Source organism: Ranitomeya variabilis, chromosome 1 (assembly GCF_051348905.1).
Source record: "Ranitomeya variabilis isolate aRanVar5 chromosome 1, aRanVar5.hap1, whole genome shotgun sequence".
Taxonomy (NCBI): domain Eukaryota; kingdom Metazoa; phylum Chordata; class Amphibia; order Anura; family Dendrobatidae; genus Ranitomeya; species Ranitomeya variabilis.
Genome location: NC_135232.1, coordinates 226587481 through 226613709, shown reverse-complemented (window position 1 = coordinate 226613709; position 26229 = coordinate 226587481). Strand labels below are relative to the sequence as shown.

The 26229-nt window shown below is 43.0% G+C and overlaps 1 protein-coding gene across 9 annotated transcripts in view; it reads left to right on the top strand.

Annotated features, from left to right (window-relative positions):
- The window catches only part of PITPNM2 (phosphatidylinositol transfer protein membrane associated 2), a 441487-nt gene that overhangs the window by 333461 nt on the left and 81797 nt on the right, over positions 1-26229 (top strand). For all 9 annotated transcript variants that reach the window (XM_077293187.1, XM_077293186.1, XM_077293190.1 and 6 more), the window contains one exon: positions 23539-23783. In XM_077293187.1, the coding sequence (XP_077149302.1) occupies positions 23539-23783 (245 nt within the window). The remainder of the gene's footprint in view (positions 1-23538; positions 23784-26229) is intronic.

The following is a 26229-nucleotide window of genomic DNA, read 5'->3' as shown; positions in this document are numbered from 1 at the left end:
TGGGTGCACGGCAAGGCTCGGAAGGGGAGGCGTGCCATTTGACTTTTTGAATGGAAAATTAGCTCCAATCGTTAGCGAACACCATGTCGCGTTTGGAGAGCCCCTGTGTGCCTAAACATTGGAGCTCCCCTACACGTGACCCCATTTTGGAAACTAGACCCCCCAAGGAACTTATCTAGATGCATAGTGAGCACTTATAACCCCCAGGTGCTTCACAGAAGTTTATAACGCAGAGCCGTGAAAATAAAAAAATAATTTTTCTTTCCTCAAAAATGAGTTTTAGCCCAGGATTTTTTAATTTTCCAAGGGTAATGGGAGAAATTGGACCCCAAATGTTGTTGTCCAGTTTGTCCTGAGTACGATGATACCCCATATGTGGGGGTAAACCACTGTTTGGGCACACGGCAGGGCTCGGAAGGGAAGGCACGCCATTTGGCTTTTTGAATGGAAAATTAGCTCCAATCATTAGCGGACACCATGTCACGTTTGGAGAGCCCCTGTGTGCCTAAACATTGGAGCTCCCTAACAAGTGACCCCATTTTGGAAACTAGACCTCCCAAGGAACTAATCTAGATGTGTGGTGAGCACTTTGAACCCCCAAGTGCTTCGCAGAAGTTTATAACGCAGAGCCGTGAAAATAATAAATGTGTTTCCTTTCCTCAAAAATATTTTTTTAGCCCAGAATTTTTTATTTTTGCAAGGGTAACAGGAGAAATTGGACCCCAAAAGTTGTTGTCCAGTTTCTCCTGAGTACGGTGATACCCCATATGTGGGGGTAAACCACTGTTTGGGCACATGCCGGGGCTCGGAAGGGAAGTAGTGACATTTGAAATGCAGACTTTGATGGAATGGTCTGCGGGCGTCACGTTGCATTTGCAGAGCCCCTGATGTGCCTAAACAGTAGAAACACCCCACAAGTGACCCCATTTTGGAAACTAGACCCCCCAAGGAACTTATCTAGATGTGTGATGAGCACATTCAACCCCCAAGTGCTTCACAGAAGTTTACAACGCAGAGCCGTGAAAATAAAAAATCATTTTTCTTTCCTCAAAAAAGATGTTTTAGCAAGCAATTTTTTATTTTCACAAGGGTAACAGGAGAAATTGGGCCCCAATGTTTGTTGCCCAGTTTGTTGTGAGTACAGTGATACCCCATATGTGGGGGTAAACCACTGTTTGGGCACACGTCAGGGCTCGGAAGGGAAGTAGTGACATTTGAAATGCAGACTTTGATGGAATGGTCTGCGGGCGTCACGTTGCATTTGCAGAGCCCCTGATGTGCCTAAACAGTAGAAACACCCCACAAGTGACCCCATTTTGGAAACTAGACCCCCCAAGGAACTTATCTAGATGTGTGATGAGCACATTCAACCCCCAAGTGCTTCACAGAAGTTTACAACGCAGAGCCGTGAAAATAAAAAATCATTTTTCTTTCCTCAAAAAAGATGTTTTAGCAAGCAATTTTTTATTTTCACAAGGGTAACAGGAGAAATTGGGCCCCAATGTTTGTTGCCCAGTTTGTTGTGAGTACAGTGATACCCCATATGTGGGGGTAAACCACTGTTTGGGCACACGTCAGGGCTCGGAAGGGAAGTAGTGACATTTGAAATGCAGACTTTGATGGAATGGTCTGCGGGCGTCACGTTGCATTTGCAGAGCCCCTGATGTGCCTAAACAGTAGAAACACCCCACAAGTGACCCCATTTTGGAAACTAGACCCCCCAAGGAACTTATCTAGATGTGTGATGAGCACGTTCAACCTCCAAGTGCTTCACAGAAGTTTACAACGCAGAGCCGTGAAAATAAAAAATAATTCTTCTTTCCTCAAAAATTATGTCTTAGCAAGTAATTTTTTATTTTTGCAAGGGTAACAGGAGAAATTGGACCCCAACAGTTGTTGCCCAGTTTGTCCTGAGTACGCTGGTACCCCAAATGTGGGGGTAAACCACTGTTTGGGCACACGTCGGGGCTTGGAAGGGAGGGAGCACCATTTGACTTTTTGAATGCAAGATTGGCTGGAATCAATGGTGGCGCCATGTTGCGTTTGGAGACCCCTGATGTGCCCTAACAGTGGAAACCCCTCAATTCTAACTTCAACACTAACCCCAACACACCCCTAATCCTAATCCCAACTGTAGCCATAACCCTAATCCCAACCCTAACCCCAACACACCCCTAACCACAACCCTAACCCCAACACACCCGTAACCCTAATTCCAACCCTAGCCCTAATTCCAACCCTAACCCTAAGGGTATGTGCCCACGTAGCGGATTCGTGTGAGATTTTTCCGCACGACTTTTGAAAAATCTGCAAGTAAAAGGCACTGCGTTTTACCTGCGGATTTACAGCAGATTTCCAGTGTTTTTTTGTGCGGATTTCACCTGCGGATTCCTATTGAGGAACAGGTGTAAAACGCTGCGGAATCCGCACAAAGAATTGACATGCTGTGGAAAATACAACGCAGCGTTTCTGCACGGAATTTTCCGCACCATGGGCACAGCGGATTTGGTTTTCCATAGGTGTACACGGTACTGTAAACCTGATGGAAAACTGCTACGAATTCGCAGCGGCCAATCCGCTGCGGATCCGCTGCGGATCCGCGGCCGATCCGCTGCGGATCCGCGGCCGATCCGCTGCGGATCCGCGGCCGATCCGCTGCGGATCCGCGGCCGATCCGCTGCGGATCCGCGGCCGATCCGCTGCGGATCCGCGGCCGATCCGCTGCGGATCCGCGGCCGATCCGCTGCGGATCCGCTGCCAAATCCGCACATGCCATAACCCTAACCCTACCCGTAACCCTAACCCTAGTTCTAACCCTAACCCTAGTTCTAACCCTAACCACAGTGGGAAAAAAAAAAATATATATTTTCTTTATTTTATTATTGTCCCTACCTATGGGGGTGATAAAGGGGGGGGTTTATTTATTATTTTTTTTATTTTGATCGCTGTGGTAGAACCTACCACAGCGATCAAAATGTACCTGTAAGGAATCTGCCGGCCGGCGGGCGTACTGAGCATGCGCCCGCCATTTTGGAAGATGGCGGCGCCCAGCAAGGAGACGGCCGGACACCGGGAGGATCGGTAAGTATGAAGGGGTGGTGGGGGGGTGGATCTGAGCACAGGGGGGGTGATCGGAGGACGGGGGGAGCGGACAGCAGGACGGGGGAGCGGGCAGGAGCACGGGGCAGCGGAGCACAGGACGGAGGGGACCGGACCACGCACCGGAGCACTGGGGGGGCGATCGGTGGGTGTGGGGGGGGTCACTTTAGTATTTCCAGCCATGGCCGATGATATTGCAGCATCGGCCATGGCTGGATTGTAATATTTCACCTGTTTTTTAGGTGAAATATTACAAATCGCTCTGATTGGCAGTTTCACTTTCAACAGCCAATCAGAGCGATCGTAGCCACGGGGGGGTGAAGCCACCCCCCCTGGGCTGAAGCACCACTCCCCCTCTCCCTGCAGATCGGGTAAAATAGGAGTTAACCCCTTCACCCGATCTGCAGGGACGCGATCATTCCATGACGCCACATAGGCGTCATGGGTCGGATTGGCACGGGTTTTCATGACGCCTATGTGGCGTCATGGGTCGGGAAGGGGTTAACATTATATCTTTTTACTATTGATGTTGCATAGGCAGCATCAATAGTAAAAAGTTGGTCCGGGATAAGCCGACACACTGGCACTGTTCGCGGCCGGACTAAGCCTGTCGCTGATTGGACCCGGAATTTCCATTACAGACAAACAGACAGACAAACAGACGGAAGTACCCCTTAGACGATTATATACACTCACCGGCCACTTTATTAGGTACACCATGCTAGTAACGGGTTGGACCCCTTTTGCCTTCAGAACTGCCTCAATTCTTCGTGGCATAGATTCAACAAGGTGCTGGAAGCATTCCTCAGAGATTTTGGTCCATATTGACATGATGGCATCACACAGTTGCCGCAGATTTGTCGGCTGCACATCCCAAAGATGCTCCATACAAGGCAGGATGGATCCATGCTTTCATGTTGTTTACGCCAAATTCTGACCCTACCATCCGAATGTCGCAGCAGAAATCGAGACTCATCAGACCAAGCAACGTTTTTCCAATCTTCTACTGTCCAATTTCGATGAGCTTGTACAAATTGTAGCCTCAGTTTCCTGTTCTTAGCTGAAAGGAGTGGTACCCGGTGTGGTCTTCTGCTGCTGTAGCCCATCTGCCTCAAAGTTCGACGCACTGTGCGTTCAGAGATGCTCTTAGGCCTACCTTGGTTGTAACGGGTGGCGATTTGAGTCACTGTTGCCTTTCTATCAGCTCGAACCAGTCTGCCCATTCTCCTCTGACCTCTGGCATCAACAAGGCATTTCCGCCCACAGAACTGCCGCTCACTGGATTTTTTTTCTTTTTCGGACCATTCTCTGTAAACCCTAGAGATGGTTGTGCGTGAAAATCCCAGTAGATCAGCAGTTTCTGAAATACTCAGACCAGCCCTTCTGGCACCAACAACCATGCCACGTTCAAAGGCACTCAAATCACCTTTCTTCCCCATACTGATGCTCGGTTTGAACTGCAGGAGATTGTCTTGACCATGTCTACATGCCTAAATGCACTGAGTTGCCGCCATGTGATTGGCTGATTAGAAATTAAGTGTTAACAAGAAGTTGGACAGGTGTACCTAATAAAGTGGCCAGTGAGTGTAGATAGATATTACAATTCTCACATTAGCCACTATTATAGACACATACATCCTGCTCTTTTAGGACATCCATATGTACATTAGCAGTAATAGATTGACTCAGACCCCATCTTTTGTATTAAAGCAAGCGATGAACATGTGCAATGGTGATTGTGAAGGGAGGAGGTCAGCTGTGACATCACCTATTAAGAATGCTGGATCCTGTGTTATCAACTGGATTTATGAGGTGTTACTGGTTCATGTAATCCTACCAGGGATCATAATAACATCACCGAAAAGTTTTCTCTATAGAAAAACAAATAAATATATATTTATACATAATATGTTTTTAATACAGATTGTGATATGAAAGCAAAAACATTGACCCCAAAAATGTTAAAAAAATATTTTCTATTAAATACATTCCTTTTAAAGAGCTATTGCACAACGCCCCACTGATAGCCATTTGAGGTGCATCATTGCTTATACACAACATTTTGCATAAAATTTCAATTGCCCTTTTAACACTTTGCTTTTTCGGGGTCATATCACACTTCCATACTGTGAAGCACTCCTGTAACTGGGTGGGACTTATGTGATGTGGAGATCAATAGAAAATTGGAAGCCACGAAGAGATGTACAACCGTACAGTATAACCATTAAACCCTATATGCTACACATGGTTATAAAACCGATATACGAAAGATATACAGTGGGGCAAAAAAGTATTTAGTCAGTCAGCAATAGTGCAAGTTCCACCACTTAAAAAGATGAGAGGCGTCTGTAATTTACATCATAGGTAGACCTCAACTATGGGAGACAAACTGAGAAAAAAAAGTCCAGTAAATCACATTGTCTGTTTTTTTTATCATTTTATTTGCATTTTATGGTGGAAAATAAGTATTTGGTCAGAAACAAAATTTCATCTCAATACTTTGTAATCTATCCTTTGTTGGCAATGACAGAGGTCAAACGTTTTCTGTAAGTCTTCACAAGGTTGCCACACACTGTTGTTGGTATGTTGGCCCATTCCTCCATGCAGATCTCCTCTAGAGCAGTGATGTTTTTGGCTTTTCGCTTGGCAACACGGACTTTCAACTCCCTCCAAAGGTTTTCTATAGGGTTGAGATCTGGAGACTGGCTAGGCCACTCCAGGACCTTGAAATGCTTCTTACGAAGCCACTCCTTCGTTGCCCTGGCGGTGTGCTTTGGATCATTGTCATGTTGAAAGACCCAGCCACGTTTCATCTTCAATGCCCTTGCTGATAGAAGGAGGTTTGCACTCAAAATCTCACGAAACATGGCCCCATTCATTCTTTCATGTACCTGGATCAGTCGTCCTGGCCCCTTTGCAGAGAAACAGCCCCAAAGCATGATGTTTCCACCACCATGCTTTACAGTAGGTATGGTGTTTGATGGATGCAACTCAGTATTCTTTTTCCTCCAAACACGACAAGTTGTGTTTCTACCAAACAGTTCCAGTTTGGTTTCATCAGACCATAGGACATTCTCCCCAAACTCCTCTGGATCATCCAAATGCTCTCTAGCAAACTTCAGACGGGCCCGGACATGTACTGGCTTAAGCAGTGGGACACGTCTGGCACTGCAGGATCTGAGTCCATGGTGGCGTAGTGTGTTACTTATGGTAGGCCTTGTTACATTGGTCCCAGCTCTCTGCAGTTCATTCACTAGGTCCCCCCGCGTGGTTCTGGGATTTTTGCTCACCGTTCTTGTGATCATTCTGACCCCACGGGGTGGGATTTTGCGTGGAGCCCCAGATCGAGGGAGATTATCAGTGGTCTTGTATGTCTTCCATTTTCTAATTATTGCTCCCACTGTTAATTTCTTCACTCCAAGCTGGTTGGCTATTGCAGATTCAGTCTTCCCAGCCTGGTGCAGGGCTACAATATTGTTTCTGGTGTCCTTTGACAGCTCTTTGGTCTTCACCATAGTGGAGTTTGGAGTCAGACTGTTTGAGGGTGTGCACAGGTGTCTTTTTATACTGATAACAAGTTTAAACAGGTGCCATTACTACAGGTAATGAGTGGAGGAAAGAGGAGACTCTTAAAGAAGAAGTTACAGGTCTGTGAGAGCCAGAAATCTTGATTGTTTGTTTCTGTCCAAATACTTATTTTCCACCATAAAATGCAAATAAAATGATAAAAAAACAGACAATGTGATTTTCTGGATTTTTTTTTCTCAGTTTGTCTCCCATAGTTGAGGTCTACCTATGATGTAAATTACAGACGCCTCTCATCTTTTTAAGTGGTGGAACTTGCACTATTGCTGACTGACTAAATACTTTTTTGCCCCACTGTATATCTTGGTACCGTGTTAGCCAGTAGACAGAAAAATATTTAGAATTGAGAGTCCTCAGTGGTTGATACCTTTTAATGGCTAACTGAAAAGATGGTAACAAATTGCAAGCTTTCGAGACTACACAGGTCTCTGCCTGATGAAGAGACCTGTGTAGTCTTGAAAGCTTGCAATTTGTTACCATCTTTTCAGTTAGCCATTAAAAGGTATCAACCACTGAGGACTCTCAATTCTAAATATTTTTCAAAAACCGATATAAGCATTGTAATGGTAATACTCAGAAGCTATCATCCATGGAAATCTGTTAATGTGCAATTAAACCAAACTGATTAAATAGGAGACAATTTATTTAAAAAAAAGGCTTTTCTACACATTATATTTAATTTTTGAGAAATACAGATGTTTATTGCAGCTCTTTTGTTGGTCTTCAGTACAACTACAGAGGGTAGGATATACAGTACAAAATGAGCAATTTCACTTTTTTTTTTCTTTTTAACAGATTCTTTACATATTAATTGTACAGACTCCACAATCTGTCTATTGATCTGCACTACTTTTGAGTGGATGTTAAAAACTGTCACAAATGTCCTGTCTTCTTTACAGTATTCTTTACAATACTGCACAGTTGTCCAAAGCTGAATTAAACCTCTGATTAAGGAAACATTGAGCATGACCGTATGGTTCAATCTGAAAAATAACACAATAAAAAGCATTTCAGCAATTACATAAACCAGAAAGTAAATGTCCTGTATCTAATTACGGTATACTCTACAACAATGTTACAATAAGTGTACAGACAAATTAGAGTAGCACTGACTACTTTTAAGGTCATTGTGGAAGAAGAAAGTTTAGGTTATTTTACTTAGTTCATCAGTTCTCAAACTTCATAGAGTAATACAGAGATATAGAGTATTGCCATAATGGAATATGTGACCTCCAGATCCACAATAGAGCAAGAGTGGTATGCATAGGTAGCATTCCCAGCTATGGATTGTATGCAGAGTTTACAATAAAGACATGTTTGACCACCTTTGTGCCCTTCAGATGGTAAAATTGCCCCTATAAGATATTATTGCATTGTTGAAGTGCCCTAGAATACAGTGCCCGTATTTTGCCCCCTGAGTAATAATGCCCCTTGTGTGCTCCTTTCTCAAAATATGATGAGTATCCTGAGTATTAATACATATAGCAATAATGCTTAAGTGCCCACTTATCATTTAATAATGTCCGCTGAGTCCCACTCATGTATAGATAGTGTCCCCTGAGTCCCCACCAGATACATTAATAGTATCCCCTCAGTTCCCCACACATACAGTTATGTCCCCTGAGGCCCCCAATGTACAGTAATAATGTCCCTAGAGTTCCTCAATGTATAGTTCCCCTTTGCATAGTATGATGCACTCCTATATACAGTATGATGGGCCCAAAGTTCACCATATACAAGGTACAATGGATCACAAAGCCCACACAGTATGAAATCCACACTGCTCCACTATACACAGCATGATATCCGGATATCTCCCCTATTCACAGAATTTTGTCTCCATAGCTCCCCTATAAACAATATAATGCCTACTACATTATATGATGACCGTCACAGTAGTCCCCACACTCTATGATGGTCCCCACAGTAGTCCCAGCACTGTATGATAGCCTCCACAGCAGTGCCCATGTTGTATGTATATCCCACAGGGCTATAACTGTGTACATACCTATATAGATAAGCGTGGAGGTCGCGCCTGGTGAGCTATGCAACTGGTCTGCAGGCAACAGTGACGAATGGTGGAGGGTCCTTGCAAGTTGAGGCTAAATTTCATCAAACAGTTGGGATCCAGTTTGGATTAATGTTGTCTTCAGCGGTGAGAAGTACATTCAAATACTTATTCATCATGTAACACCATAGGGAGGTGTCTGATTGGTTCCGAAACTATTCTGAAGCAGGACAACTACCCCAAACATACAGTCAATGGCATTAAAAACTATATTCAGCATAAAGAAGAACAAGGAGTCCTGGAAGTGAAGAAATGTCCCCCACAAAGCCCTGTTCTGAACATGATCAAGTCAATATAGGATCATGTGAAGAGACAGAAAGATTTGGGCAAGAATACTTCCACAGAAGATCTGTGGCTGATTCTCCAGAGATATTTGGTACAACCTCCCTGTTGAATCCCTTCAAAAACTACATTCACGTATACCTAGAAGAATTGATGCTCTTTTCAATGCAAAGGGTGGTCACTAGAGATGGGCGGACACCTGAATGTTGGGGTCCGGCGGGTTCGGCTGAACAGTTTCAAAAAGTACGGGTACCAGAGCAGTACTCGGACCCCATTCCCTTGAATGGGGGGCCTGAACATCCAGTGTTTGCTGTGCTGTAATGTGCAAGACAGCGCAGCAAACACCACTTCTGATCGTCGGTGAAATCATCCCCGCCTGTCAGAGAGCCACAGTTCCCATGCTGTCAAAAAACAGTGTAAGCGCTCAGCTTTGATCGGAGGTATAAAGTTTACCTTCGGCCACTGGTGTCAGCTGATGGGGCAACTGCTCCCATCATCCAACACTTGTTGCCGCTAATAACAGCGAGAGCAGGAGCGATGGATGGGAGTATTCATCAGCTACTCCTGCGCTGTAAATAAATAATTAAAAAAAAACCCCGGTGTGGGTTGCCCTGTATTTTTGTTAACCAGCCAGGCAAAACTAACCTCTGGGGGCTGCAACCCTCAGCTGTCAGCTTCAGCAAGGCTAGTTATCAAGAGTAGAGGAGGCCCCATGCCGTATTTTCAAATTATTTAAATAAATAATTTAAAAAAACGTTGTGGGGTCCCCCCATTTTTGACAACCAACCTTGCTAAAGCAGACACCTGGGGGCTGGTATTCTCAGGCTGGTAAGGGGCCATGGATATTGCCCCCCCAGTCTAAAAATAGCAGCCCACAGCTGCCCAGAAAAGGCACATCTAGTAGATGCGCAGATTCTTGCGCTTTGCCCGGCTCTTCCCACTTGCCCTGTTGCGGTGGCAAGTGGGATTAATTTTTGTGGGGTTGATGTCACCTTTGTATTGTCAGGTGATATCAAGCCCACGGCTTCATAATGGAGAGGCGTCTATAAGACACCTATTCATTACTAATCCTATAGATATATGGTAAATAAAGACACAGCAAGAATAAAGTCCTTTAATTGAAAGAAAGAAAGACACAGACTCTTTTAATAATCTTTTTTAAACCATACTTACGACCTCACCTAATTCCACCGAAACTAAAATAAAAAAATAACAATATACCATACCTGTCTGTCGTTCTGTCTCACTCCATAATCCATGTCAGGGGGATAAACAGTTTTCAACCTGGACGGTGCCAAGATGCCACCGTCCAGGCTGGGAACCACTGTGACTGAACTGCTGCGAGCGCAGCCTCAGTGACCGGTGGTGATGTCATTGAGGTTATGTCCAGTCACTGAGGCTCCGTTCCCAGCTGGGCTGAACTGCGGTGACCTCCGTGAGATCCCTGCTAGCGGCGTGAGAGTTTTTCACATCTTGGCACCATTCAGGTTGAAAACTGTTTATCCCCAGACATGGATTACGGCGTGGGACAGAACGACAGATAGGTATGGTATATTGTTGGTTTTTTTATTTTAGTTTCCTTACAGGAGATTGAGGGCTTGGGTAGATGCGCCTTTTCTGGGCCGCTGCGGGCTGCTATTTTTAGTCTGGGGGAGGCCAATATCCATGGCCCCTTACCAGCCTGAGCATACCAGCCCACAGCTGTGAGCTTTAGCTTGGTTGGTATTCAAAAATGGGGGGGAACCCCACGGCGTTTTTTAAAATTATTTATTTAATTAAAAATTATGGCGTGGGGACCCCTCTACTCTTGATAACTAGCCTTGCTGAAGCTGACAGCTGAGGGTTGCAGACCCAAAGCTGTGAGTTTTGCCTGGCTGGTTAGCAAAAATACAGGAGAGCCCATGCCGATTTTTTTAAATTATTTATTTACAGCGCAGGAGCGGCTGCTCTCACTGTTATTAGCGGCAGTAGGTGTCGGATGATGGGATCAGTAGTCCCATCAGCTGACTCCAGTGACCGGAGGTAAGCTTTATACCTCCGATCAAAGCTGAGAGCTCACGCTGTCTTTTGACAGCGTGGGAACCGCGGCTCTCTGACCGGCGGGGATGATTTCACCGCCCATCAGAAGCAGTTTTTGCCGCACTGCCGTACACGACAGACACCCGGTGTTCAGGCAGCCGAACTCAAACAGTAACACAGACTTCCTGGTGAAGTTCGTGTTCAGTGTCCGTGCCCGAACAGTAGGTGTTCGGTACGGATGCCGAACTTTACTGTTCGGGTTCCCCCATTTCTAGTGGTCACCACAATACTTGACTTGCTTTAGGTTTCTCTTTTGTTCATTCGCTTTGCATTTTGGTAATTGATGAATATTAACTACTAACACTTCAAATTTTTAAAACATTCGTATTTTGCAGCATTTTTTCACACTTGTCTAAAACATTTACATTACATTACAGTACTTTGTGTGTGTATATATAAGAATTATTTCAAAAATAAAATACTGTATATACTCGAGTATAAGCCGACCCGAGTATAAGCCGAGATCCCTAATTTTGCCACAAAAAACTGGGAAAACGTAATGACTCGAGTATAAGCCTAGGATGGAAAATGCAGCAGCTACCGGTAAATGTCAAAAATAAAAATAGATACCAATAAAAGTAAAATTAATTGAGACATCAGTAGGTAAGTGTTTTTGAATATCCATATTGAATCAGGAGCCCCATATAATGCTCCATACAGTTCATGATGGGCCCCATAAGATGCTCCATACAAAATACGCCCCATATAATGCTCCATACAGTTTATGATGGGCCCCATAAGATGCTCCATACAGACATTTGCCCCATATAATGCTGCACAAATGCTGATTATGGTCCCATAAGATGCTCCATAGAGATATTTGCTCCATATAATGCTGCACAAATGCTGATTATGGCCCCATAAGATGCTCCATAGACTTATTTGCCCCATATAATGCTGCACAAATGCTGATTATGGCCCCATAAGATGCTCCATAGACACATTTGCCTTGTATAATGCTCCACAAATGCTGATTATGGCCCCATATAATGCTCCATAGAGATATTTGCCCCATATAATGCTGCACAAATGCTGATTATGACCCCATAAGATGCTCCATAGAGATATTTGCCCCATATAATGCTGCACATGGCCCAATAAGATGCTCCATAGAAATATTTGTCCCATATAACGCTGCACAAATGCTGATTATGGCCCCATAAGATGCTCCATACAGATATTTGCCCCATATAATGCTGCACAAATGCTGATTATGGCCCCATAAGATGCTCCATAGAGATATTTGCCCCATATAATGCTACACATGGCCCAATAAGATGCTCCATACAGATATTTGCCCCATATAATGCTGCACAAATGCTGATTATGGCCCTATAAGATGCTCCATAGACTATTATGCCCCATATGCTGTTGCTGCGATAAAAAATAAATAAAATGACATACTCACCTCTCGTCGCTCAGGCCTCCGCACTTGCTGTATTCACCTGTCCGCGTTCCACCGTCGGCGCCGCTTTGTCTTCCGCATCCTCTGCACTGACTGTTCAGGCAGAGGGCAGCGCACACTAATCGCGTCATCGCGCCCTCTGACCTGAGCGTCACTGCAGAGGATATAGAAGACACAGCGGCGCCGATGGTGGAACGGGGGACAGGTGAATATTGCGCACTGCCCCCCGCCCCCCGTCATACTCACCTGCTCCCGGCGCGGTCCCTGCACATCCCTGGTTCTCCGGGCGCTGACCGCTTCTTCCTGCATTGAGCGGTCACATGGTACCGCTCATTACAGTAATGAATATGTGGCTCCACCCTTATGGGAGTGGAATCTTATCCATATTCATAACTGTAATGAGCGGTACCAGGTGACCGCTCTATACAGGAAGAAACTGTCAGCGCCCGGAGAAGCAGGGACTGTGCCAGGAGCAGGTGAGTATTATTAGACAGCTGCCGCTCCCCCTCCCCTGCCGACCCCTGGGAATGACTCCACTATAAGCCGAGAGGGGCAATTTCAGCCTAAAAAAATGGGCTGAAATTCTCGGCTTATACTCGAGTATATACGGTAGTTTATTTTTATCAATTAAGAAAATTCAGCAAAAGAGATATTTAATTAAACAGATACTTGGGGTGTCCACCCTTTGCCTTTAAAACACTATAAATTCTCAGCAGGTAGGCTATACCAAACATCTTGGAGAACCAACCCCCGAACTTCTGTGAATGTAGTCTTGTGCAGATCCTTCTGTCTTTTTATGGAATACTAGACAGATGCAAAGATGTTTAAATCAGGACAATGAGGGGGTCATATCATCATATATATGACTTCCTATTGTTCTTTGCTCTGAATATCGTTTGTAATGATCTTGGCTGTATGTTTGAGGTCGTTGTCCATCTGCAGAATACATTTGGAGCTAATCAGATGCATCCCTGAAGGTATTGCGTGATGGATAAGTATCTACCTGTATTTTTCAGCAACTAGGACACAATTAATCCTGTCCAAATCCACAACAACATTTGCTGAAATGCAGCCCCAAACTTGCAAGGAACCTCCACCATGCTTCACTGTTAACTGCAGACACTCATTATTGTACTACTCCCCCGCACTTCGGCAGACAAACTGTCTATTGTTACAACCAAATATTTAAAAGTTTGACTCCTCAGTCCAGAACACCTGCCATTTTTGTGCACCCTAGTTCCTAATTTTTGTGCTTGGTTGTGTTGCTTGACCTTGTTTTCATTTAGAAAGTATCGATTTTTGGTCACAATTTTTTCATGAAGAGAGCTTGTGGTCAGGGTTTTAGCAGTGGATGAATGTAGTTGGGTCCCACTTTGTTGCCACTTTCTGATCTGATGGCACTACTGGAAATCTTCTGATTTTGAAGGAAAGTAAGCATGATGTGTTTTTCATCTGACTTTTCAAAGATGCAGCATAACTATCTTTTGTCTTGTTGTTGTGCTCAGTCTTTCTATTGTGTATGACCTGTGGCATGATATTGTCTTCCACAATCTCATTTTTGTAGCTGAGTTTGGTTGTCCCTCACTCCGTTTTAAAGCTCCTACACATGGTTTCTGTTTTAATTCATGACTGTGTTTCAGCCGACATATGAAAGTGATGATCATTATCACCAGTTGGGTATAATTGGTTACTCATTCACTGACTATAAGGGCTTGTTTCCACTTGCGAGAAACACGTCCGTGTCTCGCATGTGGAAACCAAGCTCTGGCACTGGCACTTTGGAGCGGAGCTGTGCAGCTCCATGTGTTCCTATGCGGCCACACGCTCCGCTCTGGAGTGCCGGCGCCAGAGCTTGGTTACCACATGCGAGAGACGGACGTGTTTCTCGCAAGTGGAAACAAGCCCTAATACTCCAAAGTCCTTGACTTTGTGGAAGTGTGCCTACAAGGATGTATGATGTTTTGAAGACAAAGAGTTGTCACATCAAATATTCAATTGATTTAATTTTCTCTTTTGTTCATTCACTTTGCATTTTCTTAACTGGTTAAAAAAAAACTATTAAAGGAGTCCCCAGGCTCAGTGTTTTATAAAAAAAACAAAAAAAAAAACAAGTCATACTTTCCTCACTGTCTCTGACTCCTATGCTGAGTCTCTGCACCATCTCCCCTTGTCTGGTATTGGATGACGTCACCTTGTCAGCACAGCAGCCAATCGGTGAGCTGAACTGCTCTTTCCACGTAGGCGGAAAGTGTTCTGCTCAAAGCCACTGAGTTCAGCGATTGGATGTTGACGTAACATTTAATATCTTGATATTAAATTTGGGATTATTTATAAGCAATATTGATATAGTCAGAGAGCAGGGCCGGTTTTAGGCAAAGTGGGGCCCTAGGCAAAGTTTAAATGGGGCCCCAAATGCTAACATATTGCACATCACACAGAAGCATTTCGGTTGTATTTACATTCCCTGAGTTCAGGCCGCTAAATGAGTGTGATCGACAATACTGAAGTCATTGGACGTTTGTTTCCCGGCCTCTTTTCACCGTCTGAGAAAGAATGATGGGGACAGAACGATCACTAACAGATCACCATACAGTATCATGTTATCAGCAGCACATCTACAGTTTACACCGGCGATGTGCTGCTGAGAACAAGGATTTTTATTCCAGCATAAACAATCCAATCACCCAATGAATATGCAGCATTTTGCTTGTTTAGTATAATACACCCCGTACTCCTCCATATATTATAATGTGCACCACAGTCCTCCATATTGCAAAATGCACACCCCATAGTCCTCCATATAATACAATGTGCCACATAGTCCTCCATATAGTATAATACACTCCTCATAGTCCTCCATATAGTATTATACACTTCCCATAGTCCTCCATATAGTATAATACACTCCTCATAGTCCTCCATATATTAAAATATACTCCTCAGTCGTCCATATAGTATAATACACTCCTCACAGTGCTCCATATAGTATAATGCCATGTAGTACAATTCACTTCCCATAGTATAATGCACCCCATAGTTCTTCATATAGTATAATGTATTCCCCATAGTCCTCGATACAGTGTAATGAATTAAAAAAAAAACACAAGCTCCTCACCTCTCCACGTGCCCGTGCTGCTCTCTGCTCCTGTCTCGGCGGCTGCCGCTGCACTGCCTGGGACACGGTGACTGTGCGCACACCCGCAGTGACAGAGGCAGAGTGGGGAATGATGGGAGAGGGAGCGTCAGGTGACGCTCTCTCCTCCATCATTGCATTCAACTGTATCGGCAGACGCCGGTATAGTTCATTGCGGCAGGGGAGTCGGCGCTGGCGGCAGGCGGGCCCCCCTGCCTCACAGGGGCCCCATAGCGGCTGCGTGACTTGCCGCTAGCTGGGGGAGTGGGGGCCCCAGGCAGCTGCCTGGTCTGCCTGCCCCTAACACCGGCCCTGCCAGAGAGACATCTATCATGGATGTCCCAGTAGTGTGACTTCATTGAGGAGTAATTCAGATCTCACACATGAAGCCGCATATTTCACATGTATCTGTCTGTTATCTCCCCTTTTCTTTTTTCTATTGAGTAATGAACAGTCTCTGAATTCTACTGTCAATGTAGGTTTTCTGAGAATATTCAAGCTATCATCTACAGTATATACCCTATTAGACATGCAAGGATATTAAAGTGGGCAGATAGGTGACACCTTGTGAGCTCTACTGTAATCCTGCTTAGCTTGGCTCTTTTTCTTTTTGCTGTTTTTCTTTATATCTGCAATTTCTTGTTTCCAAACCAATCAGGGGACTGAGTTGTGTTTGTGCTTTTCTGTGCAGAGGCACACAGCTGTTCTCCTTGCACCAGTCATTCCCAGCATTCCAGCTGTCACTCTTACAAATGTCATTACAAGTTCCCCAGCTTTGGCTTCAGTAAGTACAAGAAAATGTAGCTGCTCTAGATCAGTCCACATTTTTTTCTGTTTGCAAAAAGTACTTACTAAACAAAGTCAAGGAAATAACTGCTTGATGCAAATGTGAAAAAAGATATCCCATAGATATAGCACATGCTTAGTGTGTATAGATTATATGTTACTAGTATATGTAGCATGTTTTGGTGGGAAGTCTTGTAATGAATATTTTAGACTAAACCTTAAATCCTGGACTTGCTTGGCTGAACATTGATTTGCATATTTTGGTATGCATGTTTTAATCAATAACATCAATAAAAATCAATACAATGGACAGTATACACTGAATTGTATAATGCACATATTACATTTTACAGTGTCAGACATGGGGGCAATGTGTTGGTAAAATTATGCTAGCTAGCTATAGAATGGGAGGAATAGAACTTAGCAACAGCACATGTGAAAAAGACTTGGGTATACTAATAGATCACTGTTGACTGCACATGAGTCAACAGTGTGATTGATGCAGCAGCAAAAAAGGCAAACACAGTTCTAGGATGTATTAAGAGAAGCATAGAGTCAAGATCACGTGAAGTAATTATCCCCTGACCCCCTCTACTTTTCCTTGGTCAGACCTCATCTGGAATACTGTGTCCAGTTCTGGGCATCACATTTAAAAATGATATTGAAAAACTAGAGCAAGTTCAGAGAATAGCTACCAGGATGGTGAGCAAACTGCAAAGTATGTCTTACAAGGAAAGGTTAAAGGATCTGGGATTGTTTAGCTTGCAAAAAAGAAGGCTCAGAGGAGACTTAATAGCTGTTTACAAATATATGAAGGGCTGTCACATTTGTAGAGGGATCATCATTATTCTCATGTGCATATGGAAACATGAGAAGGAATGGAAAGAAACTGAAAGGGAGAAGATACAGAGTAGATATTAGAAAAAACGTTTTGACAGTGAGGGTGATCAATGAGTGGAACAGGCTGCCACAACAAGAGGTGGTGAGTTCTCCTTCAATGGAAGTCTTCCAACTCTAACATTCTATGATTCTGCAGTAAAACATGGCAATGATATAAAACACACATCTGTTGCATTTCTGAAGAAGAACAGGGTGAAAGGGATTCAAGGACAAGTATGTCTCCTGATCCAATCTCTGACCCAATCGAACCCCTATGGAGAATTCTGAAGAGACATCACTCTCGATCCCGCATTCAGGCTGTACAGGAGATCATTTTAGAAGAATGGAAAAAGATAGATGTTGCAATATGTCACCAACCGAAATCTTCAAAAAGAACCTGAAGACCCACCTCTTCCGACAAGCCTACAACCTGCAGTAACCACCGATCGACCAAACCGCTGCATGACCAGCTCTATCCTCACCTACTGTATTCTCACCCATCCCTTGTAGATTGTGAGCCTTCGCGGGCAGGGTCCTCTCTCCTCCTGTACCAGTTATGACTTGTATTGTTTAAGATTATTGTACTTGTTTTTATTATGTATACCCCTCCTCACATGTAAAGCGCCATGGAATAAATGGCGCTATAACAATAAATAATAATAATAATAATAACTTGTTCATTCCATGCCTAGAAGACTTGGTACTGTCCTTAAAAAATTGTGGAGGTCATACAAAATGTATTTGTTTTTTATGTAAGGTATATTCATTTTTACATTAACTAATTTGAGTTAAACTGAAGATGTTGTAATGAAAGTTATATTTATTATAACCTTACCTTCATATCATGGATTAAAAAATGTTCCGCACAGTCTTGATAACATTTTGGAAATTGTTCTCATGTTCAGTGAGATATTGATTAAAATCTTAATTTTGCATATGCAGTGTATATATAATATATATATATATATATATATATATATATATATATATATATATATATATATATGTGTTTATATATATATATATATATATATATATATATATATATATATATATGTTTGTTTGTATTTTTATTGTATTTTTGTGTATATAAACTTACATATTGTAAGACTGCAGACAATATAATAGCGATACATTATGTTTCAAAGTGTTCCTCTCTCCCAGTAACCGATTATGATTAATAGCTCTTATGCGCTTGTATATATCTTTCAAATGTGCAAAAATGAGCGCATCAGTCTGGTCTTTTAACCTGAGGGTTTTTTTTTTCTTGATAAGTCTCCAGCAGTCATCTAGCTAGAGCCTGTCTGGCAGACTACATAGCAGACATTGGCTAGAAATATGACCCGCTATTGAATGATGAAGCAAACGTCACGTGGGAGGACCTGGATCAGTCCCATGTCATTGCAACCTAGTATTATTGCTACTAGTACTTATATATTTTGTAAATTACAGCTGACAAGTTAATTACTGGTGGACATGTATTGACGTATCAATGTGTCATGTGTAAATATTAATAACTACAATATAATGTGTAAATTTTGGGGGGCGGATTTCTCTTTGTTTCTACTCTGCGTAGAATAAAATGAAATAGAAAAATGTTTCTTCCTTCCACTTGTAGGTCATCATGGAGCTGTTACCAGTGAATATTGCTACACAGTATGTTTGTTTAGTACTTAGATTGCATATTATCCCCCATTGATTAGTTAACACCTTGGTCTGAGTATTCTCATATAATGGGACGACATGAATGCTGTAAACCTTCCTTATTGAAGTTGGGGGAAAAAAAATAAAATTTCATGCAAATCCCCTCTGATTGGTAAGAGTTTCATCCAGAATAGAGAGACAATTTTTTTCTCACTTAATAAGACAATTTCCAGTTTCCTATGTCACAGAATTGCAATGTATCCGTAAAAATCGGATGCTATAATTAGGGATGAGAGGACCCATGGAAGTTCAGGTTCTGGTACCTGATCTATAGTCTCTCTCTCTCTCTGTCTCTCTTCTCCCGCGGACTTTCCCCGGAACTCCAAACATTGCAGCGGACTTCTGGGAAAAGTCTGTGTTCGGCGTTTAGCGCTGGAAACTAACTTCTGTCCGTTACGATTGCTGAACTTTTAAAATTGGGTTCGCTCATCTCTAGCTAAAATGTACAGTATATGGCGTCCGATTTATTTTTATTTATTTTTTCACACCCATAGACTTGGATGGGTGAGTCTCATCCGATTTATGTAAGTAACTAGTGCATGCTGCGGGTTTTTCACATGCAGAGTGAGTCAGTGAAAAAAAAATCTGTACTGCCCCATTGACTTACATTGGTCCGAGTACCGTCCGTTTTTTCCATGGACATCACGCAGACCAAAAATACAGTTGTCAGAACAAGCCCATGTAGCAATAGTTTGCTGCAGCGAAGACTAGGTGGTGAGATGTCCAAGGATTGTTCACACGAATGTGAAATACGCAGCTTATTACAGTACATCTGTTATCAATTTATGCTGTAAATATTAAACAGTAAATGTGGAATATTACACAGTTATTGCTTTTCTGCAGCAGAATCCTTAGGGAAATTTGTACAATGGAATATGGAACGTGCCGTAAGTTCCATGTGGACGGATCCTTATACATATTACAGTTCACAAATGAATTAGTGACCTAATAAAATAAACAAAACAGAATCATTAAAAGTAATTGGATTATTACAAATGTTTAGAGTTAGTAAGGAACAGTTTGATTTTGAAAGCTCTCCCTATAACTAGCAGAACCTCTGACCAAGAACCTCATATGTGCTGTCTGACTCTTCTTCTGAGCAGCAGATGTGTTTTTTCATGGCAATAAATTTCTTATCTGTTGCTTAACACATTCCCTTTGTAAATCACAGGCTGCATCCCATATAAACACAGAATCACGCCTGTTCACAGAAAACTTTTAACTGTTTGGACTTGCTTTATCTCTGAGCAGCAGAAAATCAGAGCTGACCTTCTGTAAGACAGCTGGCGCAATCGGTTAATAGAAAGTGAGAGCAATTTAGGCTGGGTGTACTGGTTGTGGACATGATGCAGCTAAATCCATGCTGACATGTTGATTTATCCCAAATTTCCAACATATGAATATTGCAAATTGTTATTCAGATTTGCAGGTCATCAGCAGGTTTATGCTATGTTCACACTTTCAGTATTTAGTACCGTAAGTATTTTTACATCAGTATTTGTAAATCAAAACCAGAAGTGGGTGATAAATACAAAAGTGGTGATGTGTTTCTATTATACTTTTCCTCTCATTTTTCCACTCTTGGATTTGGCTTACAAATAGTGATGTAAAATACTGACCAAATATTGAACATGACATTGACCCGTTACCTCTCCACTCATTCCCTCCTAGACCCTTCACAGTCCAGATCCCGCCCCCTACATTCGACAGAAACTGCACTCATCAAGGTGACCAATGACCTTCTGACAGCAAAATGTAATGGTGACCACTCTCTGCTCATTCTCCTCGACCTCTCTGCAGCTTTCGACACTGTTGACCACCCTCTCCTACTCTCTAGGCTCCAGTCACTAGGCATTAAGGACACTGCTCCCTCCTGGTTCTCCTCCTACCTTTCTGACAGCTCCTTCAGTGTTCTGTTCTCCGGCTCCACTTCATCTCCTCTTCCTCTCACTGTCGGGGTACCCCAGGGCTCAGTCCTTGGCCCCCTTCTCTTCTCCCTCTACACGGCCCCAATTGGACAGACCATCAGCAGATTTGGCTTTCAGTACCATCTTTATGCTGATGACACACAACTATACATGTCATCCCCTGACCTTACCCCCACTGTACTACAGAACGCCACTGACTGTCTGTCCGCAGTCTCTGACATCATGTCCGCTCTCTATCTGAAACTCAACCTCTCCAAAACTGAACTTCTTCTGCTTCCGCCTTCTACTAACCTCTCTAAATCTGACATTTCCCTCTCCGTTGGTGGCACCATAATAACACCCCGGCAGCAGGCGCGCTGTCTGGGTGTTATGTTTGACTCCGATCTCTCCTTCACCTCCCACATACAATCTCTTGCCCGCTCGTGCCGCTTACACCTAAAGAACATCTCTAGAATCCGCCCTTTTCTCACCATGGAGACAACAAAACTCTCACTGTCGCCCTAATCCACTCCCGTCTGGACTACTGTAACGCTCTATTAATTGGCCTCCCCCTCACGCGACTTTCCCCTCTCCAGTCTATCCTTAATGCGGCAGCCAGGGTCGTCCATCTGGCTAATCGTTACTCGGACGTGTCCGCTCTTTGCCAGTCGTTACACTGGCTGCCCATTCATTACACGATACAATTCAAAGTACTTGTTCTCACCCACAAAGCTCTCCACAGTGCGGCACCCCCTTACATCTCCTCCCTCATTTCTGTCTATCGGCCTAACCGACCACTGCGCTCTGCAAACGACTTTCGACTAACCTCTGCACTAATCCGTACCTCCCACTCCCGACTCCAAGACTTCTCCCGTGCTGCGCCAATCCTCTGGAATGCTCTACCCCAAGATATTAGGACCATCCACAACTTGCATAGTTTTAGGCGCTCGCTCAAAACACATTTGTTCAGAGCGGCCTATCACGTTCCCTAATCAAACTCATTTTATGTTTGTGTGTGTGTGTAGCCCATTCACTACTTCCATCCACCCCCCACTCCCTGAAGATGGCAGGACCATCATTGTAAATACATCATTGTAAATACACACCTGTACTTTGTATCCCCCCACCTCATTGTAGATTGTAAGCTCTCACGAGCAGGGTCGTCTTATTTTGCTATATTACTGTATTGTTAACATTGTTACCTATGATTGTTGTGTTTGAAACTGTTAAACTGTAAAGCGCTGCGGAATATGTTGGCGCTATATAAATAAAGATTATTATTATTATTATTATTATTGACCCCCAAAAAACGTGGTTGTTAGATTTTCATTCAGTAGTTTCTGAATTTGAAAATTATTTCCATTCATTTGAATAGAATTATTTTGTTGTGTTTTCTGCATATTCCATTCAAATGAAGGGGATAGTTGTAGAAAGTCCTGAAACAAAATCTAATCTGTGTGAATTCGACCTTAAAAACAAAAAAATTGGTAACTTCATTGATTGCAGTAATTCTACAAATCAACCTTGTTTTGCCTGCGGCTTGGCCACTTCTTGGGAACCTGGCGTTAGTATTGTTATAGGCTCTGAGAGTAGGGACATGTCTTTCCATGTATCACTGGTTTCATGAATAGTGTAAAATAAAATGTCCCCAAAAGACAAGTATCGAGTTGAGGATGATTTATTTAGCTTCAACATTTTCTTCAACCAAGCTGTTTATCCCAGGTTATTGGACCAACAATGTTTAATCAGAATATAAATTCCTGAAAATATTTCGATAAAGTGTAATTAAGAATATACTCTACTGATGTAAGGCATTTGTTGTTACAGAGCTGTATTGTATGAATGTTGCTTTAGAAGTTTTTACTATTTTAATATTTTTTTTATTTTTACAGCATCAACTTTATTAGATAGCAATCCTTTTTATAGTTGGACGTATTGGTGTGTAATAACTTACAAATGCCTAACATGATCTATTCGATCTTATTACATGATATTCTTTTTCCCAGGTAAGGCAAGGCTATGTGCCCATGATGAGGATATAGCTGTGTTTTGGGCACAGTGTATTTTCGCTGCATCCAAAACGCTGCGTTCTAATCACACAGGTAAATCCACATGTGTGCATTGAACCTTGCAGATTTACCGCATGTAATGAATGGCTATGGGTGAGACTACGCAGCGGGGATTAGTATCTACTTGGCAGATAATTGACATACTGCGGCACGTAAACCCGTATTGCGGTTGAGTTTACGCAGCTCAAATAGAAGCATAGTGGGCATGGGATTTCTATAAATCCCATCCACTGTGCTTGTAACCTGGAACGCAGTGTTTTGGACCCAGCGCAGGTGAGCCGCATCCAAATTGCTGCTATTCCGGATCGTGGGCACGTTCCACCAAATAACCAAATGTTAGAATAGAATTTGGAAGTCTTTGCTGTTTTTGGTTGGTGATTGCTATACTAATGTTTTACAATAGTAATTTGAGTTGGGTTTCTTGTGAATTGCATGCTATGTCCAATGTTGTATATGAGTTAACTGTTAGTACCCAATAGGCAGACTGGAAACAATATAAAATATATGAGAGAATAGATAATAATTCTTTTTGTTTCCGATAGGATGAATCAGCACAAGCATCCATGCAACCATGTAAAGTCCATGTGCTAATCCTGGTACTTCATGGAGGTAACATCCTGGATACTGGCAGTGGAGATCAGAATTCCAAGCAGGGTGACGTCAATACCATCAAGTCTGTGTTTGACACCGTAATGAGGGTGCATTACCCAGCGGCATTAGGACACATTGCAGTCAGGCTTGTTCCCTGCCCAGCCATCTGCTCAGAAGCATTTTCACTGGTATCCAAGTGAGTCTTTATCTTTCTCCCCATCTTCTACTTTGTCACGACTTGCACAAATGAGCAGAAAAAAGCCAAAATATGTAAGTTGCGAGAATGAAAAGTATAACTATGGATGTCATATTCAGCTAATGTGATATATACGGTATATACATGTTAAAAGGTAAGGCAGATGCTGCAGACTCTTAATTGTCAGGATTCTTGTGAGTCTGAGAGATTTCATCCCCACCGATCATAAAGTGATGGCTTAACCTACAGATCACTTGGGAAAAAAAGGAATACCAATAAAAATTAATATAAACCTCACACAGTGGCGGAGACTGAAAAGGGTCCCCATGCAAGAACAGTAACAGGCCCTTTACTGTCCAATACTTCTGTCTATGATGGAAGCTGCTTGCTACTTTGAAGGTGGGAGTGAGCCATCTTATCTTATGGGTCCCTGCGACTGCACACGTTGCACCAATGATATGTCCGCCCCTGAACTCACATTCATCACATGAATGGATACTATTTTAATGACACAGATTATGTCTGGAGTTTTTCAGAAACCACTTTTGCCCAACTGCAGTTTGTTTTTGTTTTTTTAAAAACCTGTTCCTTTCTCACCCTACAGTGGTCCAGCACTGAGTGTCCGCTGCTCCCAGGGTCTATTATTGTAGCCAATAACTGAACTTGGCTTCTCTGCCTGTCAATGGCATGAGCTGTTGAACTCACTGATAAGTGTTACCTGGTCTGTACACAATAACAGACACAGATCGCAGTGGCAGGAGGCTCAGTGTGGGACATGCGGACAGTGAGAGAAGCACAGTTTGTTTTTATTTAAAAAAGAAAAACCGCACACGGAAGAAGGGGAAACGAGTTTTCTATATCCGGGAAATCACTTTAATATTTTACATTTTTATGTAGCTTACACCTCAAACCATGGCTGCAAATAATCGGAAAATAGTATAAAAGCAAAATGGTTGTGGTGCAATTTTTTTTGTACTTTTGTAAAATTGGCAACATGGTTTTTATTCATGTATAGCCTTGGTCGTATACAGGTTGTTCACTACTTTATATGATCGGTCAGGGCCTGACAGCCGACATATCCACCGATCAGCTGTTCTGCCATCTGATAGTGGCTGCGGCTGGGTACTGCACATCGTCTCCTATTCAAATCAATAGTAGTCAGATGTACAGTACCTGGCCCAGCCACTATCAGAAGATGGAGCAGCTCAGCAATAGAGAACTTCCGGCCAGCGGCCGCCAACACTGAAGACAGCTGATCTGTGGGGGGTGCCGGGTGTCGGACCCCAATCAATCAGACATTGATGATATATCCCAATGATAGGTCATTAATGATAAAGCAGTGGACAGTCTCTTTAAGTATGTTCTATTAGATCTGATGTCCTGACTGTCAGTTACTATTATTGACTGGCAATGGTATACTATCATCATCCTACTACTACATAAGTTTCTGTATTGTAAGAGCTTTTATTATATTAGTATAGCACTATATGTAATAGCAGCAATATATAGCAGTATAATATCAGGATATAGTATTCTAGCATTATGAGGGAGGAACATTCCGTTTCTTGTGTACAAGGTTATGTGTCTTAACCTTGCATAATTTTTCTCATTTACACCCCTTCGGTTATCTCACTGAGTTTGCTGTGTAATGTATACTGCTGTGCCATTAGATAGATCCCCCACTCCTTCGCTATCTTTCAGTATTATCATAAGGACTATTGATGGTACTTACACAACTGGTTGGGAGGAGTGGAAGTTCAGCATTCATTTTCCATAACTACTAACATTGCCTTTTTGGCATTCAAATAAAGTCAATGTACAGCATGTGCCACACAATTCGGAGTGGTGCAATGTGCAAGCTGTGACATACTCACCTGCTCCTGGCGCTGTCCCTGCATGTCCCATGGTCTCCGGGCAGCTCTTCCTGTGTTCAGCGGTCACATGGTACCGCTCATTAAAGTAATGAATATGGACACATATTCATTACTGTAATGAGCGGTATGTGACTGCTGAACACAGGAAGATGCCGCCGGCTCCCAGAGACCATCTGACAGTGAGACACTGCCAGGGACCGCGACAGGAGCCGGTGAGTATATCGGGGGAGGTGAGCATTGCGCGATAGTCACTGTCCTCGTTCCACCGCTGCGCGCTGCTCTGTCTTCCATCCTCTGCACTGTTCAGGTCGGAGGGCACGATGACGCGATTAGTGTGCGTGGAACGAGGAAGGTGACTATCTCAAGTGCCAGGGGCCTGAGCGAAGAGAGGTGAGTATGGGATTTTTTTTATTTTAATCGCAGCAACAGCATATGGGGCAAGTGTGTGGAGCATCTTATGGGGCCACAATGTATGGAGCATCATATGGGGCCACAATGTATGGAGCATCATATAGGGCCACAATGTATGGAGCATCATATGGGGCCACAATGTATGGAACATCATAAGGGGC